The sequence below is a fragment of the Scyliorhinus torazame genome, chromosome 5 (assembly GCF_047496885.1).
Source record: "Scyliorhinus torazame isolate Kashiwa2021f chromosome 5, sScyTor2.1, whole genome shotgun sequence".
NCBI classification, from domain to species: domain Eukaryota; kingdom Metazoa; phylum Chordata; class Chondrichthyes; order Carcharhiniformes; family Scyliorhinidae; genus Scyliorhinus; species Scyliorhinus torazame.
Window position 1 is genome coordinate 271,443,889 of NC_092711.1, and position 15,738 is coordinate 271,459,626.

The window sequence follows — 15,738 nt, forward strand, 5'->3', positions numbered from 1 at the left end:
AGCAGTCACCTTGTTAGGAGTTTTCTATAGGCCCCCCAATAGTAGCAGAGATGTGGAGGAACAGATTGGGAAACAGATTTTGGAAAGGTGCAGAAGTCATAGGGTAGTAGTCATGGGCGACTTTAACTTCCCAAATATTGAGTGGAAACTCTTTAGATCAAATAGTTTGGATGGGGTGGTGTTTGTGCAGTGTGTCCAGGAAGCTTTTCTAACGCAGTATGTAGATTGTCCGACCAGAGGAGGGGCAATATTGGATTTAGTACTGGGTAATGAGCCAGGGCAAGTGATAGATTTGTTAGTGGGGGAGCATTTTGGAGATAGTGACCACAATTCTGTGACTTTCACTTTAGTAATGGAGAGGGATAGGTACGTGCAACAGGGCAAGGTTTACAATTGGGGGAAGGGTAAATACGATGTTGTCAGACAAGAATTGAAGTGCATAAGTTGGGAACATAGGCTGGCAGGGAAGGACACAAATGAAATGTGGAACTTGTTCAAGGAACAGGTGCTACGTGTCCTTGATATGTATGTCCCTGTCAGGCAGGGAAGAGATGGTCGAGTGAGGGAACCATGGTTGACAAGAGAGGTTGAATGTCTTGTTAAGAGGAAAAAGGTGACTTATGTAAGGCTGAGGAAACAAGGTTCAGACAGGGCATTGGAGGGATACAAGATAGCTAGGAGGGAACTGAAGAAAGGGATTAGGAGAGCTAAGAGAGGGCATGAACAATCTTTGGCGGGTAGGATTAAGGAAAACCCCAAGGCCTTTTACACATATGTGAGAAATATGAGAATGACTAGAGCGAGGGTAGGTCCGATCAAGGACAGTAGCGGGAGATTGTGTATTGAGTCTGAAGAGATAGGAGAGGTCTTGAACGAGTACTTTTCTTCTGTATTTACAAATGAGAGGGGCAATATTGTTGGAGAGGACAGTGTGAAACAGATTGGTAAGCTCGAGGAAATACTTGTTAGGAAGGAAGATGTGTTGGGCATTTTGAAAAACTTGAGGATAGACAAGTCCCCCGGGCCTGACGGGATATATCCAAGGATTCTATGGGAAGCAAGAGATGAAATTGCAGAGCCGTTGGCAATGATCTTTTCGTCCTCACTGTCAACAGGGGTGGTACCAGGGGATTGGAGAGTGGCGAATGTCGTGCCCCTGTTCAAAAAAGGGACTAGGGATAACCCTGGGAATTACAGGCCAGTTAGTCTTACTTCGGTGGTAGGCAAAGTAATGGAAAGGGTACTGAAGGATAGGATTTCTGAGCATCTGGAAAGACACTGCTTGATTAGGGATAGTCAGCACGGATTTGTGAGGGGTAGGTCTTGCCTTACAAATCTTATTGAATTCTTTGAGGAGGTGACCAAGCATGTGGATGAAGGTAAAGCAGTGGATGTAGTGTACATGGATTTTAGTAAGGCATTTGATAAAGTTCCCCATGGTAGGCTTATGCAGAAAGTAAGGAGGCATGGGATAGTGGGAAATTTGGCCAGTTGGATAACGAACTGGCTAACCGATAGAAGTCAGAGAGTGGTGGTGGATGGCAAATATTCAGCCTGGATCCCAGTTACCAGTGGCGTACCGCAGGGATCAGTTCTGGGTCCTCTGCTGTTTGTGATTTTCATTAATGACTTGGATGAGGGAGTTGAAGGGTGGGTCAGTAAATTTGCAGATGATACGAAGATTGGTGGAGTTGTGGATAGTAAGGAGGGCTGTTGTCGGCTGCAAAGAGACATAGATAGGATGCAGAGCTGGGCTGAGAAGTGGCAGATGGAGTTTAACCCTGAAAAGTGTGAGGTTGTCCATTTTGGAAGGACAAATATGAATGCGGAATACAGGGTTAACGGTAGAGTTCTTGGCAATGTGGAGGAGCAGAGAGATCTTGGGGTCTATGTTCATACATCTTTGAAAGTTGCCACTCAAGTGGATAGAGCTGTGAAGAAGGCCTATGGTGTGCTCGCGTTCATTAACAGAGGGATTGAATTTAAAAGCCGTGAGGTGATGATGCAGCTGTACAAAACTTTGGTAAGGCCACATTTGGAGTACTGTGTACAGTTCTGGTCGCCTCATTTTAGGAAGGATGTGGAAGCTTTGGAAAAGGTGCAAAGAAGATTTACCAGGATGTTGCCTGGAATGGAGAGTAGGTCTTACGAGGAAAGGTTGAGGGTGCTAGGCCTTTTCTCATTAGAACGGAGAAGGATGAGGGGCGACTTGATAGAGGTTTATAAGATGATCAGGGGAATAGATAGAGTAGACAGTCAGAGACTTTTTCCCCGGGTGGAACAAACCATTACAAGGGGACATAAATTTAAGGTGAAAGGTGGAAGATATAGGAGGGATATCAGAGGTAGGTTCTTTACCCAGAGAGTAGTGGGGGCATGGAATGCACTGCCTGTGGAAGTAGTTGAGTCGGAAACATTAGGGACCTTCAAGCAGCTATTGGATAGGTACATGGATTACGGTTAAATGATATAGTGTAGATTTATTTGTTCTCAAGGGCAGCACGGTAGCATTGTGGATAGCACAATTGCTTCACAGCTCCAGGGTCCCAGGTTCGATTCCGGCTTGGGTCACTGACTGTGCGGAGTCTGCACGTCCTCCCCGTGTCTGCGTGGGTTTCCTCCGGGTGCTCCGGTTTCCTCCCACAATCCAAAGATGTGCAGGTTAGGTGAATTGGCCAATGATAAATTGCCCTTAATGTCCAAATTGCCCTTGGTGTTGGGTGAAGGTGTTGAGTTTGGGTAGGGTGCTCTTTCCAAGAGCCGGTGCAGACTCAAAGGGCCGAATGGCCTCCTTCTGCACTGTAAATTCAATGATAATCTATGATTAATCTAGGACAAAGGTTCGGCACAACATCGTGGGCCGAAGGGCCTGTTCTGTGCTGTATTTTCTATGTTCTATGATTGATCCCCTAAAATTACTATATTGGCAACTGTGTCGAGATGGATTCAGATCCCAGGGTTTGACTAATTCAACAGCGACCTTGGGAAGGGGATGATGAGATTTATAAATGAGTAGTGGTAAGCACCAATTTGAACCCAGTTAGGTTTTTTTTGTATACATGTTCAATGAGTACGTATTCATCAATTTAAAAAAAAAAAAATAATATCTTTTAAGCTGAAATTTGCTGCAGCAGGACATCTAATAGTTTCTTTGTTAGTTAAACTTGCCATTGTGCGTTTAAGGTTTTTAATTTTTATGCTGGGCAAATTGCTGACAGTGCAAAATGATAGGTTTTCTGGGCCCAGAGTGAAAAAGCAATCAACTGTGTATCTCTTGAACCAATCCAGTTGAAGGTGATTAACAGCACAAAGATCGAGTAGGGAAGTGTAAATTAGAGGAGGTGAATTCAATGGCAAATCCGGTACAGAACGTGAAATAGAGATGGAAAGAATTAAATAAGAGGGAAGTTTACATTTTTATTTTTCCGATGGCAGCCATAGTGTGAATGGTCGCACATTTGGTGGCTCCCGCTTGTGGGGTTTTTTTTTTCTGACCTTTTCACCGGTTAACGGGTGAATTGTGAGGAGGCAAAAAGGTGCAGGAGATTTAGTAGAAGAGAGTGACCCACTGGTGTATCGAGCTAAGGGCCAGAGCGGTTGCAAAAGAGGGGAACAGAGTGCAAAAGTTGTTGCGTTGTCTGCAACGCACGTGGAGATGGCGGAGGGTCAGGGAGTGGTCCTGCTGTCTCAGTGATCAACAGAGCAGCTGATGGGCTTCCTGAACATGAAGTTCACCCAGCAACGCAAGGAAAATCTGGAAGACCTGGTCCGAGCAGTGGAAGTGGTGATCGACCGCGTGGAGGCGAGGCTGGAGGCCCAGGGTCAGGTAATCCAGAAGATGGAGGAGGTGGCAGGAGCAGTTTGCCTCTATGGCAGCAGAGATGTGGCTGATGCGGGGTCAGCAGAGGCGGCTCCAGGAGAAAGTCGAAGACCTGGAGAACCGGAATATTAGGATTGTGTGCCTGCCGGAGGGAAATGAGGGAGCCGACGCTGGCGCGTATGTGGGAAGATGCTGCAGAAGCTGCTCGGGGAGGGTGCATTCGCACGACCTCTGGAGGTGGCTCGAGCGCATAGGGCACTAATGAGGAAGCTCTAGGGGAACAAGCCACCGAGAGCGATGGTGGTGCGTTTGCACCGTTTCCTGGATAATGAGCGGATCATGAGTTGGGCGAGGCAACTAGGTGCTGCACCTGGGAGGGCAGTGAACTTTGAATATATCAGGACCTGGGTGCAGAGCTGGTAAGAGGAGAGTGAGTTTCAATAAGGCCAAGACGACCCTCTTCAAGAAGGGGGTGAAGATTGGGTTGCTGTACCCGGCAGGCCTGTGGGTGACTTAGAATGCCAGGGGCTATACTTTGGGATGCCGGAGGAGGAGGCGATGACATTTTCCAGAGACAATGGACTGGCAGGAGAAGGTGGACATTGAACTTTGGTGGAGATGCTTTGGCGCTGTGTTCAATTTGTGTTTTGGACCATTGATCGGCTTCAGGTTTGTTTTTGTTCTTTGTTGGAAGGTGGGGGGTTGATGTCTTCGATTCGGATTGGGGAGGGGTTGTTTTTATTTGCACTAACCGGATGATTGAGCGCGAGCGGTTGGAGCAGTGGGGGGTAGGATGCTCGATGCCAGGGGAGGGGTCTGCCAGGCTAGCTGGGGGGGGGGGGGGTTTGAATGGTCCAGTCACGAGGGCCCATGTGTTCGCACATTGAAAACTATTAAAGGCGGATGTGGCCATGCTACAAGAGACCCACCAGAGCATAGAACATAGAACAATACAGCGCAGTACAGGCCCTTCGGCCCACGGTGTTGCACCGAAACAAAAGCCATCTAACCTACACTATGCCATTATCATCCATATGTTTATCCAATAAACTTTTAAATGCCCTCAATGTTGGCGAGTTCACTACTGTAGCAGGTAGGGCATTCCACGGCCTCACTACTCTTTGCGTAAAGAACCTACCTCTGACCTCTGTCCTATATCTATTACCCCTCAGTTTAAAGTTATGTCCCCTCGTGCCAGCCATATCCATCCGCGGGAGAAGGCTCTCACTGTCCACCCTATCCAACCCTCTGATCATTTTGTATGCCTCTATTAAGTCTCCTCTTAACCTTCTTCTCTCCAACGAAAACAACCTCAAGTCCATCAGCCTTTCCTCATAAGATTTTCCCTCCATACCAGGCAACATCCTGGTAAATCTCCTCTGCACCCGCTCCAAAGCCTCCACGTCCTTCCTATAATGCGGTGACCAGAACTGTACGCAATACTCCAAATGCGGCCGTACCAGAGTTCTGTACAGCTGCAACATGACCTCCCGACTCCGGAACTCAACCCCTCTACCAATAAAGGCCAACACTCCATAGGCCTTCTTCACCACCCTATCAACCTGGGTGGCAACTTTCAGGGATCTATGTACATGGACACCTAGATCCCTCTGCTCATCCACACTTTCAAGAACTCAAGGGGGCTGGCTCTTCCGAATTTTATAAATTATTTTTGGACGGCGAATATAACAATGGTCAGGAAGTGGGTAGTGGGGGAGGGGTCAGTACGGGAGCAGGTGGAGGCGGCGCAATGTAAAGACACGAGTTTGAGGACACTGTTAACAGCACCAATGCCGTTCTCGCCGGCCAGGTACAGCACAAGTCCGGTAGTAGTGGCAGCCCTGAGGGTGTGGGGACAGTGACGGCAGCACATAGGGTTGGAGAGGGGGTTGGTGTGGGCACCGATATGTGGTCACCACCGGTTTGTTCTGGGGGAGCTGGATGGGGGGTTCTGGAGATGGATGGGGGTGGGAATCGAGAGATTTGGAGTTTCTTTTATTGATGAAGGCTTCCCAAGCTTGGAGGAGGTGTTTTGAGTTGCCAGGAAGGAAAGGGTTTCGGTATCTGCAGGTGAGGGATTTTGTGCAGAGGCAGGTTTCGACCTTCCCGCACCAGGAGCTACAGGATAAGGTTGTGTTGAGAACAGGAGTAGAGGAAGGGAAGATTTCCGAGATCTACAAGGAACTGATGGAGTGGGAGGGAGCCCCAATAGCGGAGGTGAAGAGAAGAAGAGCCGGATGGGGAGTTGGAGGCCGGATTATGGGAGGAGGCGCTGAGATGCATCCTTGTCCCGTGCCAGGCTCAGCCTGATACAATTTAAGATGGTCCACAGGGCGCACATTACGTTGGCCCGGATGAGCAGGTTCTTCGAGGGGGTGGAGGAGAGGTGTGGCCGTTGTGCGGGGGGGTCCTGCGAAGTCCATATGTTTTGGGCATGTCCGAGGCGGAGACCTTTCTGGCACGGGTTTGCTGACATCATGTCAGAAGTTTTAACGGTGTGGGTGGTGCCGAGTCCAGAGGTAGTGATCTTTGGCAAATCGGAAGCCCAGGGGGTGAGAGGCCGATGTCCTGGCCTTTGCTTCCCTGGTGGCCATGAGACGGATCTTGGTAGGTTGGAGGGACTCGGAACCCCCTAGGTCGGGGGTATGGTGATGTTTCTCAGACTCGAGAAAATTAAATTCGCCTTGAGGGGATTGCTGCAGGGGTGTGCCCTGAGGTGGCAGCCATTCATCGACTGGTAGAAAAATTGGAGAGGAGGAGGGGAGGGGGGAGGAGGGAGGAGGGAGGAGGAGGGGAGGGGGGAGGAGGAGGGGAGGGGGGAGGAGGGAGGAGGGAGGAGGAGGGGAGGGGGGAGGAGGAGGGGGGAGGAGGAGGAGGGGAGGGGGAGGAGGAGGAGGGGAGGGGGGAGGGGAGGGGGGAGGAGGAGGGGGGCGAAGGGGAGAGAGAGGGGGGAGAGAGAGGAGGGGGGGAAGAGAGAGGAGGGGGGGAGAGAGAGGAGGAGGGGGGGAGAGAGAGGAGGAGGGGGGGAGAGAGAGGAGGAGGGGGGGAGAGAGAGGAGGAGGGGGGGAGAGAGAGGAGGGGGGGGGGAGAGAGAGGAGGGGGGGGAGAGAGAGGAGGGGGGGGGGGAAAGCGAGGAGGGGGGGAGAGAGAGGAGGCATGTGGGGCGAGTACGGGCAGGAGAACCAGTGGAAAGGGGGCTGGGGAAGGTGGTCCTGTTTGTGTAAGCCATGTTACTTTGAGGGGGGTGGGGTGTTGGTTATATTGTTTTGTTCTTGTTGAAACCTGCTGTTTTAAAATTGTTAAAATTATAAATGCCTTCATAAAATATTTTCTTTTTAAAAAAAACTACTTTTTCAATATATCTTGTCGCCTTCAAAAACCTCTGCACATTGTTTAGACCTGTCCATAATGTCAATCTTTACCACTTCTGTCAAAATGCAGTACCCACACTTTCTGTACGTCATGTTCCAGTCAATTGCTATCATCCTCACTCTCTGCCACACCACAAGTTTAGTATCATCGGAAAGTTTTGAAATTTTGGTTTGTATTCCCATATCCAAGTCATTTATATACAATATATATATTCAAAAAATGGTGGTCTGAGTACAAAGCCTTGAGGAATACCAATGTCTGCCATCCTAGAGTTTGAAAAACAACCATTTACCACAACTCGCCGTTTTCTGTCCATAAACCAAGTTTCTTCATCCAGGCTGATGCTGACTCTCCTATTCCACATGTCTCAATTTTGTTAACCAGTCTTTTTATCTGGTACTTTTCAAATGCTTTCTTAAAAATCAATATAGACAACATATATTGCATTCCCTTCCTCAGCTGTCTGTTACTCAAAAAAAAATGTAATTCAATGAGTCAACCATGCTCAAACCTGTTGATTTTCTTTCCCTTGATTATTGTTCCAAAAAATGTACCCACTGCTGATATTAAACTGACCAGTCTGTCGTTGTTAGAAATGGCCAGCAGGTGCTAGAAATGTTCATCCATTCTTTATTTAATCTGGGTGTCACTCTCCAATCCACTGGTACCTTCCCATTTGTAGAGAAGATTATGTCAAGCCTTTCACACTTCTTTGAAAAACCTAGATGCAAGCCATCCGAACCAGGTGACTTATGCACTCTAAAACATAGCCAAGGTTGCCTAACAGTTTTCACCAAATCTCCTCCACTATCTTTGCTTCTACCGATATTTTGTCAACATCCTGTTCCTTTTGTAAACACCAATAAAATGTACTAATTCATTATTTAAATCTTGCCCAGTGCCTCAAAACATTTATCATTCTCTGGTCGTAATAAGACTTACCCTGTCCTGTACTACGTTCTTAAATGTTTGCATGCCAGTTGAGGACTTTTGGGTTTCTTTTTATGTTAACTGCCATTCTATTCTCATTCTCTCTTTGCCAGTTTTATCTTCCTCTTCACTTCCTCTCTCAATTTATTGTATATAGCCTGGTTCTCACTGAAATAATTCACCTGGTGGGAGACTCCTCATTATAGGAGTATGTCCAAGCTGTAGGTAACTTCATTGACTTCTGTGGGTCCTCTCATGACTAGAGAGTCTGATGTGAGATTGGCCTGGGCATCACGGAATTCACAGTTCATGTTGTCATTGTTAATGCTGCTTTCCCAAAGGGGCTGGTTTAGCACAGGGCTAAATCGCTGGCTTTTAAAGCAGACCAAGGCAGGCCAGTAGCACGGTTCAATTCCCGTACCAGCCTCCCCGAACAGGCGCTGGAATGTGGCGACTAGGGGCTTTTCACAGTAACTTCATTTGAAGCCTACTTGTGACAATAAGCGATTTTCATTTCATTTTCTTTTCCAGAGAGGCATTCTGCAATTCAGAACTTTGTAAAGTTATTTTTTTAGGGTGTCCTTGTATCATTTGTACTGACCACTGTGATGTCGTCGAGTCTGAGTCAGTTTCCATTGAAGATCTGTTTGGGGATTCTGTAATCCTCCATGTGGGAGACATGACCTGCCATCTAAGTTGAATTTTCATGTGTTCAACACAATGAAGGACCTCATTGTTTGTCATTTTTGTGTTGCCATCAAATTCTCATGATGGACCTTGGATTTTTGTGGTGAAAGTATTCCTGAATTTTGGTGTGATGCCTAGAGCAGACCAAGGATTCTGCACCATACATCAAGGTAGTAAGGACAATTGCCTGGTGTTACTTTCATTTTCGGCTTAATGCCATGCTGCTTCCAGACATGTTCATGGAGTGGACCATAGCCAGAACTTGCTTTCTGGATGTGTGTACTAGTGGCATCCCTAGAGAGCACGTTACCAAGTTATGAGAATTTTTCTACAGTGTTGAGGCTGGTGCCATCAATGGTTACATCTGATGCTTTATAGCATGTGCCTGGTGCTGGCAGAAACATAACTTGGATTTTGGAGATCAAGTCTTTGCCATTGTCTGGGTGTATTCCTTCTGTATACAAAAGCTTTCTGATTACTGCCTCTCTGACTTTGATAAAGGCATGCAGTCTGGAGAGATTGAAGAGCTTCCCTGAACAGAAACTAATGTTGATGTTCGCAGGCATGTTTCTGGTGGTTACTTTCAGCATTGCAACAAAGAAGAGAGAGTTGGGGAGCCACAACCAAATCCTTGTTTTAAACCACTGGTTACCCCAAAGGGATCAAACATCTTGTCACAGACACAAACATGCCCAATCACGCCATAAGCATTGGTTTTGACAAACTTGTTTGAAAATCCTAGCTTGAAGAGCATGTGCCTTAGATCAGGTCGACACTCTTTAAAAACTTTAGACCACTGAACAGCATGTATGGATCCTGATTTTGCTTTCTGCACTCTTCTTGTAGTTTTCTTGCTACAAATGAATGGCCATTTATATCAGCTGTCCCACTCTTAGCTCTAAAATTACATTTTTCTGGGAGGATATAATCTACAAGGCTATGTAATAGATGATTTAGTATGATCTTTTCAAAGATCTTTTCTGCAATCGAACAAGACTTATTCCTTGGTAATTGCTTGGTAGAGTTTTTATTAGCATTTTTCTAGGCTTGTTTGTTGACTGTGACACAGCTAGCAGAACTTGCATGTGAGAGCTGTTTGAGAAAATGGGAGATGTTTTCATTATTCTCATCAAACCAGTCTTGACGCTTGCGCTTGCAGTATCCCAGGACGTCCACTGAAGTCTTGAAGAGTTTTGATGACTGAGCTGTTTCCATTCATCTTCTACGGCACTTGAGGGAGGAAGATCAAACTGCAGTGGTGTCAGGTTGTGTAGTAAGGTCTAAAGAAGGCTTAAAGAATTTACCTGACCTGCATCATACATCCTTTTTTTTTTTGTTTCAACGAGTTCTCGATTTCCCTCTTCATTCGAGGACCGCTGACTTTGTTTCTCTCAAGTATCGCGCTTGTTGGAATCTACCTAGCCTGTACGTGAAATTATATCTTAAAGATCACTCATTGTTCTGTTACAGATTTTCCAGTAATTTGTTGCCAGCGCATTTTATGAAGAAATATTGGGGAGTGAGAGACTTCACATAGCACTCACTCACGGGGGATGGTGGCATAGTGCTTATCACTAGGCTAGTAATCCAGAGGCTCAGGCTGGGGACATGGGTTCAAATCCTGAATTGAAAAAATTGAAATGAAAATCGCTTATTGTCACAAATAAGCTTCAAATGAAGTTACTGTGAAAAGCCCCTAGTCACCACTTTCCGGCACCTGATCGGGGAGGCTGGCATGGGAATTGAACCGTGCTGCTGGCCTGCCTTGGTCTGCTTTAAAAGCCAGCTCTTTAGCCCTGTGCTAAACCAGCCCCTAATCCTGCCACAGAAGCTGGTGGAATTTAAATCTGATTAAAAAGCAAGTTTATGGGTGACCACAAAACCATTGCCGTAGAAACCCTTCTCCTTCATTAATGTCCTTTAGGGAAGAAAATCTGCCATTCGTACCTGGTCAAGCCTATGTGACTTCAGACCCACAAACTACGCAATTGTATCAAACCGTTACAAAGTCTAAAAGGAATTAAACTGGGCGGACAATCCAACATTGACCTAGGCACTGGAAATGACTGGCACACCCAACCCTGTCGACCCTGCAACGTCCTCCTTACTAGCATCCAGGGGCTTGTGCCATAATTGGGAGAGCTGTACCACAAACTAGTCAAGCAACCTTCCGAATAGTCATACTCCTGGAATCATACATTTACAGACAATGTCTCAGATATGACCATCACTATCCACCAGAGATGGTGACACAGTGGTCTACAGTCAGCAAGATGTTGCCATGAAAGGTTCTCAACATTGACTCTGGACCCATGAGGTCTCATATCATCAGATCAAACATGGCTGGTTACCACCTATCACATCCCCTCTGCTGATGAATCTGTATTCCTCCATATTAAACAACACTTGGAGGAAGAACTGAGGGTGGCAAGGACACCGAATGATGTCCATTACCAAGAGTGGCTCAGTAACAGCACTACTGACCAAGCTGGCGGAGTCCTAAAGGACATGAGACTGAGTCTTCAGGTAATGAGGGAAAAACATACTTTGTCCTCACCAATCTACCTGTCACATATGTATCTGTCCATGATGATATTGGTACAGTGACCACCTTGTGGATGCAAACTTTCCATCATGTTGCATGGCACTACCACTGCTAAACAGCACCGATTTTGAACAGGCCTCACAGCTCAAAAGTGGTTATCCAGGAGGTGCAGTGGGCCATCAGCAGCAGCAGGATCCTTCATGACCTATATCCTCCTGGCTTTCGTGCCATATCTCCTTTCTCTTTCTCTCTCTCTTCCCCCGCTCCCCCAAAAAAGCTTGATGGTAATCAACTCTGGTTCAATGAAAAGTGCAGGAAGGCATGCCAGGAGCAGTACCAAAATGAGGTGTCAACCTGGTGAAGCTACAACGCAGGAGGAAAATGCATGCGATAGACAGAGCTATGCACTCTTACAGATCAGATCCAAGCTCTGCAGGGCTGCCACATACAGTCATGAATGGTGATGGGCAATAAAAAAAAGAACTGGAGGAGGAGGCTCCGCATTTATCCCCATCCTCCGTTATGGGGGGAGTCCAACACAAAGGACCAGACTGAAGCATTTGCAGCCAATTTGAGCCAGAAGTGTCGAGTAGATGATCCATTTCAACCATGTTTGATCTGATGGCATGAGACCTCATGGGTCCAGAGTCAATGTTGAGAACCTTTCATGGCAACATATTGCTGACTGTAGACCCCAGTATCACCATCCTCAGTCAATTCAATTAACTCCATGTGATATCAAGAAAGTATCCTGGAAAGGTTATGGACCATGACAACATCCCATCAATTATACGGAATATTTGTGCTCTATAACTGGCCACACCCCAAACCAAGCTGTTCCAGTCCAGCTACAACACTGGTATCTACTCAGGAATGTGGAAAATTGCCCAGGTATGCTCTGTCCACAAAAGCAGAAAAGTCCAACCTGGTCAATTATTGGTCTTGATCAACTGCAAAACTGATGAAAAGTTCATAAACAGTGCTATCAAGCGGCGCTTACTCAGCAATAACCCTGAACTGAATGAAGTTTGGATTCCACCAGAACCACTTGGCTCCTGACCTCATAACAGCCTTGGTTCAAACATGGACAAAGGAGCTGAATTCCAGAGGTAAGGTAAGAGTGACTGCCCTTGATATCAAGGCATCATCTGGCCGTGTGTGACATCAAGGAGCCCTATCAATACTGAAGTCAATGTGAATCATGGGGAAAACTCTCCACTGGTTGGAATCATACTTCGCACAAAGGAAAATGGAGATCAATCATCTCAATCACAGGACATCGCTGCAGAAGTTCCTCAGGATAGTGCACGAGGCCCAGCCATCTTCAGTTGTTTCAGTTTCATCAATGATCTTCCCTCTATCATAAAGTCAGAAGTAAGGATGTTCATGGGTGATTGCACAATGTTCAGTACCATTTGCGACTCGGACACCAAAGCAGTTCATGTACGTTCACAGCAAGATCTGGATAACGTTCAGGTGTGGGCTGATAAATGGCAACAGTGTTGGGCAATGACCATCTACAACATAGAATCTAGCCACCTCCCTTTGACATTTCACAACATTGCCATCGCTGAATCCACCACTATCAACATCCTGTGGGTTACCATTGACCAGAAACTGAACTGGACTATCCATATAAATACTGTGACTACCAGAGCTGGTCAAATACTAGAAGTCCTGTGGCGAGTAACTCGCCCCTGACTTCCCCAGAGATTGTCCATCATCTACAAGGCACAAGTCGGGAGTGTAATGAAATGCTCTCCGCTTGCCTGGATGAGTGCAGTTCCAACAACACTCCAGAAGCTTGACACCATCCAGGCCAAGGCAGCATGCTTGATTGGCACCCCATCCAGCGCCTTTATTCACTCCCTCCACCACCGATGCAGTGGTAGCAGCGCGTGCCATCTACAACATGCACTGCAGCAACTCACCAAGGCTTCTTCACAAGCACTTCTCCAACCAGTGACCTCTACCACCTAAAAGGACAGGGGCAGCAGATGCATGGGAATACCACACCTGCAAGTTTTAAGTCGCACACCATCCTGACTTGGTATCATATTGGCATTCCTTCACTACTGCTGGGTCAAAATCCAGAAACTCCCTTCCTCTTGCGGGTGTTCCCGCAGCAATGGACTGCAGCAGTTCAAGAAGGCAGTAATCCACCACCTTCTCAAGGGCAGTTAGGGATGGGCAATAGATGCTGGCCTAGCCAGTGACGCCCACATCTCATGAACAAATAGAAAAATAATTGGTCCATCATGACTATGCCCAACACTTTTGGTAGAACTACCCAATTAGTCCTGCTTCCCTATTAACGCCCCCGTAGCTCAGAGTATTTTCTCGTCTTTTTTTGGCAATTACTATTGAATCTCCTTCCAGTTTCTCTGTGGCAAAACATGAAACTCTATATTCACTTTAAGATACCTGCATGTGTGACCATGCAACAATCTGGAATATATCAGCCATCAAAACAAATAGAGTTATTCTCAACTTAGTTAGTCATTAATGTAAGTCATGACTTAATTGTAAACTTCCCATCGTCCGAGGTGTTTGTAGCCTGCCCTGTACAAAGAAAATTGAGAGGGAACATTGCTGAGACGTTTTTGCTGAACCTTGTATTCAAGTATCTCGACAAGTATGTTTCTAATTTGTGGATTGGAGAATAGCTTCAAAGAACAAACATTTGAATGCTACATGTTTTCATATATTAACTTAATCATAACTCCCAATGAGTTAGCCAGCAATATCCAATTTGACAAAGAACTTTCACTTATATAGTGTCTTCTCGGGATGTCCCTTCTCGGGATGTCCCAATGTAGTTCACGGTCAATGAAATAATTGTGAAACATAGTCACTGGTCTAATGGCGATAAACATGATGGATTCCTGCCTCTATTTGATGTTGCTGATCTGAGTGCACAATTAATGCTCTCGTGACTTTTTCCTCTTTTCACAGATTTGAGTTTTGGAGGAACCCCAATGAAAAGGTAAGGACCTAAATATTTAACACTACTGATTCAGACAATGGAATTAAAACTTGAAAGGAACAAGTGAAAAAGGGATGACAGGAGGAACCAAGATTAGTCTTTCAGAGCTCCAATTTCACCTGCCAAGCAAATCTTCTAATCTAATTTCTATCGTGACTGTTGTTATCCCATAATAGAAACTGAATCAGTTGGGTATTATGTGATGGCGAAAAGCTTGCTACTTTATAAAATGGAACCTGCCTATACCACATCTTCCAAGATATTGTGAACTGCAATAATGCTCGATTCTACCTTACACCAGTTGCTCTCTCATTTTGTGAACTACTCCCTTCCCTATTTCTAAATATCCTAGGTCCCCATTTTCAGTGGGGCCACTGCCTTGCCTATTGTAAAGTATTCACCCTCTTCGATCTATTCAAATATTTGGATGTCAAATGTATTTTCTATTTGGAGAAACGTGGTTATCTAGGTCTCACCTCCTATTAAGTAGCTGTTTTGATGGACTTCCGGGTGCGGCGATGACCAGCTGAGTCGCACGTTTCGGCAGCTCCCTGTGAAACGGACTTTTGGGCTCTTGATAGGAGCCCCAACGGCAATTTTAACGGCTGAAAACACCGTGCGGTAAACCAGAAGGGTGTTCCCCCTGGACACGGATGGAAAAAGGAGAGGAAAGTGGCCGGATTGCAGCGGATCCTTTGGAACAACGGCAAGGAAGGCAAGCAGAAACCAAGATGGCGTCGGAAGGTGGCAGTTTCATATGGGGCCCTGAACAACAAGAGTTTTTGAAACGCTGCGTGGAGGAGATAAAAAAGGAAATGAAGAAAGAGTTGTTGGCCCCGATATTACAGGCGATTGAAGGGCTGAAAGAGGAACAAAAGACCCAGGAGCAGGAGCTTCGGGTCGTGAAGGCGAAAGCAGCAGAGAATGAAAACGACATACAGGGCCTGGTGGTGAAGTCGGAGATACAGGAGGCACACCAGAAACGATCTGTGGAGAGGTTGGAGGCACTGGAAAATAACGCAAGGAGGAACAACTTGAGGATTCTTGGCCTTCCTGAAGGTGTGGAGGGGGCGGACATCGGGGCATATGTGAGCACGATGCTGCACTCGTTAATGGGAGTGGAGGCCCCGACGGGTCCGTTGGAGGTGGAGGGAGCATACCGAGTTATGGTGCGAGGACCGAGAGCAGGAGAAGCTCCCAGAGCCATAGTGGTGAGATTTCTCCGTTTTAAGGATAGAGAAATGGTCCTTAGATGGGCGAAGAAAACTCGGTGCAGTAAATGGGAGAACGCAGTGATCCGCGTCTATCAAGATTGGAGTGCGGAGGTGGCGAGAAGGAGGGCGAGCTTTAATCGGGCCAAAGCGGTACTTCACAAAAAAAAGATAAAGTTTGGAATGC

At 46.5% G+C, this 15,738-nt stretch overlaps 1 protein-coding gene across 11 annotated transcripts in view; it reads left to right on the plus strand.

Annotated features, from left to right (window-relative positions):
- The window catches only part of LOC140421126 (phosphatidylinositol-binding clathrin assembly protein-like), a 249,774-nt gene that overhangs the window by 213,422 nt on the left and 20,614 nt on the right, over positions 1–15,738 (plus strand). For all 11 annotated transcript variants that reach the window (XM_072505543.1, XM_072505547.1, XM_072505539.1 and 8 more), the window contains one exon: positions 14,310–14,340. In XM_072505543.1, the coding sequence (XP_072361644.1) occupies positions 14,310–14,340 (31 nt within the window). The remainder of the gene's footprint in view (positions 1–14,309; positions 14,341–15,738) is intronic.